The 2,336-nt window shown below is 47.8% G+C and overlaps 1 protein-coding gene across 1 annotated transcript; it reads right to left on the bottom strand.

Moving 5' to 3' along the window:
* Positions 1-563: 563 nt before the first annotated feature.
* Positions 564-1,511, bottom strand: LOC113405246 (olfactory receptor 52E2-like). The gene has a single exon (XM_026646267.1). It carries the CDS (start codon positions 1,509-1,511, stop codon positions 564-566), a length of 948 nt encoding a protein of 315 aa, XP_026502052.1.
* Positions 1,512-2,336: the final 825 nt, after the last annotated feature.

The raw sequence follows: 2,336 nt of genomic DNA, 5'->3' as shown, positions 1-2,336 counted from the left end.
AATGTTTCCTCTGAATATTGTAGTGGTGCCTCAGTTTCCCCTATGCATTTCTTAAGTCTCTAGGTGGTGGGATAAAGACCAATATGCATAAATGGCTGACATTCTCTCTCCTGGCAACTAATGGTCGGGGCCCTTCCCCCCCGCAAGGTGATAGCTAAAGGTGTTGGAGAACAAAGGAATCGGGTGACCTCCTGTCCCAGAAAGGGACAAAGGAAAGGAGGAGGGACTGGAGGGGAAGTCAGTTTGGAGCTGGCTGGGGACGTGGAGTGGGCACAGACATGGGTGTCCGTCTGGCTCACTGCACCCCAAAATGGACCTGGCAGAGGGGTCCCATTCTCTGTACCTACAAGCTCTGTTTTAGACCATGTTCTTGTCGTCTAAATAAACCTTCTGTTTCACTGGCTGGCTGAGAGTCATGGTGAATCGCAGGATGCCGGGGGTGCAGGGTCTTGTCTCCCCCAACGCTCCATAACAAAGACATTGAGGGAAGAGGCCCCAGCACTATGGACCAGCCAGCTCTGCACAGAGCTCAATCTGAAAGCCAGAGGACAAGGAGAAAATATTTAGGTTCCTTTATGAGTAAGGAGCTGGAGCAGCCTGCCCCGGATCTGTTTGGTCCTCACCCCATAAATGATGGGGTGTAGCATGGGGGGAACCAGCTGGTACACACTGGTAATGAGAATGAGGAAATGCCTTGGAACATTGTTGCCAAAACGCTGAATGAGAGAGGAGAAAATGTCTGGGATGTACAAAGCTGAGATGGCACAAAGATGAGAGATGCAGGTCCCAAAAGTTTTGAGCCGGGCATCCTTTGTGGGGAGGTGGAAGATGGCCCGGAGAATCAGAGTATAGGACACGGCGATAAAAAACACATCCATTCCGATCACAGAGAGAAGATGAAATAGGCCATAGTAACTACTGATGTGGATGTCAGCGCAGGCCAGCTTCACCACAGCTATATGCGAACAATAGAAGTGGGGGATGATGTTGGTTCTGCAATATGGCCATTTCCTCTCCAGGAAGGGATAGGGTAATGCGAGTATGCCACTGCGCAGCACCACGGCCAGGCCTATCTTGGCCACAACAGAGTTTGTCAGGGTGGTGGAATATCTCAGAGGATTGCAGATGGCCACATAGCGATCAAAAGCCATGGCCACAAGGATTCCAGACTCCATCACTGAGGAGGAGTGAACTAAGTACATCTGGGTGAGGCAGGCACTGAAACTGATCTCCCTGGAATTGAACCAGAAGATGCTCAGCATTTTCGGTACGGTGGATGTGGACATGACCAGGTCGGTGACGGCCAGCATGCAGAGGAAATAGAACATGGGTCCGTGGAGGCTCGACTCCCTCTTCACGATGAACAGGATGGTGAAGTTCCCTAACACAGCTATGGCGTACATAGCACAGAAGGGAATGGAGATCCAGATATGGGCTGCCTCTAGGCCAGGAATGCCAAGTAGGATGAAGGTTGAGGGGTTGGTGAAGTCGGTTGTGTTAGAATCTGACATGGCATGGGGAAAAAGTGTCCAACTCTGAGGCATAAGGGTGTCTCCTGCATTTACTGTATGCTCCCCTGACGTTCTGTGTGTTCCCAGGACTTTCTGTGTGTTCCGATGGTCGCAGCAGAAATGCCTGAATGGAGAGACAACGTTAATATGAGACACTGCATGCACTAGTGGAGGCTGTTCTCATAGGAGAAGCAGATTGATCACTCTTCACACACTGAAAAATTATTTTCATTATTCTGAGAAAAGAACTATGAACAATGACCCTACTAAATCCAATTCTATAATTTTATTCTGCTCCCTGCATTAATAATTCCTGCACTTTATGGTGGGGGAAACTTAAGAGGCCCCATCAGGAAACACACGTGTGGATACCGTTTCTCCATCATGGTTTTTTAATGTAATGAGAGCAAGGACAGGGAGTCCAATCTTAAGGGCGTTCCCCATTCATCCAGTTGCTCAAAATCAGAGAGGGGGAAAAAAACAAACTTTTGCGAATACATGTGCTAAGAGAAACATCCCAACTAGAACATACCTCAGGGAAAAGATCTGAGTGCCATTGATAGCAGCTCAAGAGAAACACCTGCTCATTAGCAGCCATGGACAAAACAAAACAATGTTCAGATCCCTAAGATATGGGACGGAGCATAACATGTTCTGTTTATTTGGTCAGTTTTGGTGACGCAGTCTCTATTAAGGATAGAAAAGTTTGTGACTCTTTAGTTTACACAAGAGACAAAGATGAGAGCATATGATATAGGAAAGGAAAATAAAAAATGAAGGATTCTAGGACTGGAAGGGACCTCGAGAGGTCATCGAGTCCAGTCC

This window comes from Terrapene carolina, unplaced genomic scaffold, assembly GCF_002925995.2.
Source record: "Terrapene carolina triunguis isolate 2854851 unplaced genomic scaffold, T_m_triunguis-2.0 Scaffold34674, whole genome shotgun sequence".
Taxonomy (NCBI): domain Eukaryota; kingdom Metazoa; phylum Chordata; order Testudines; family Emydidae; genus Terrapene; species Terrapene triunguis.
The sequence above is the reverse complement of the archived record's forward strand: the minus strand, read 5'-3'. Positions and strand labels throughout refer to the sequence as shown.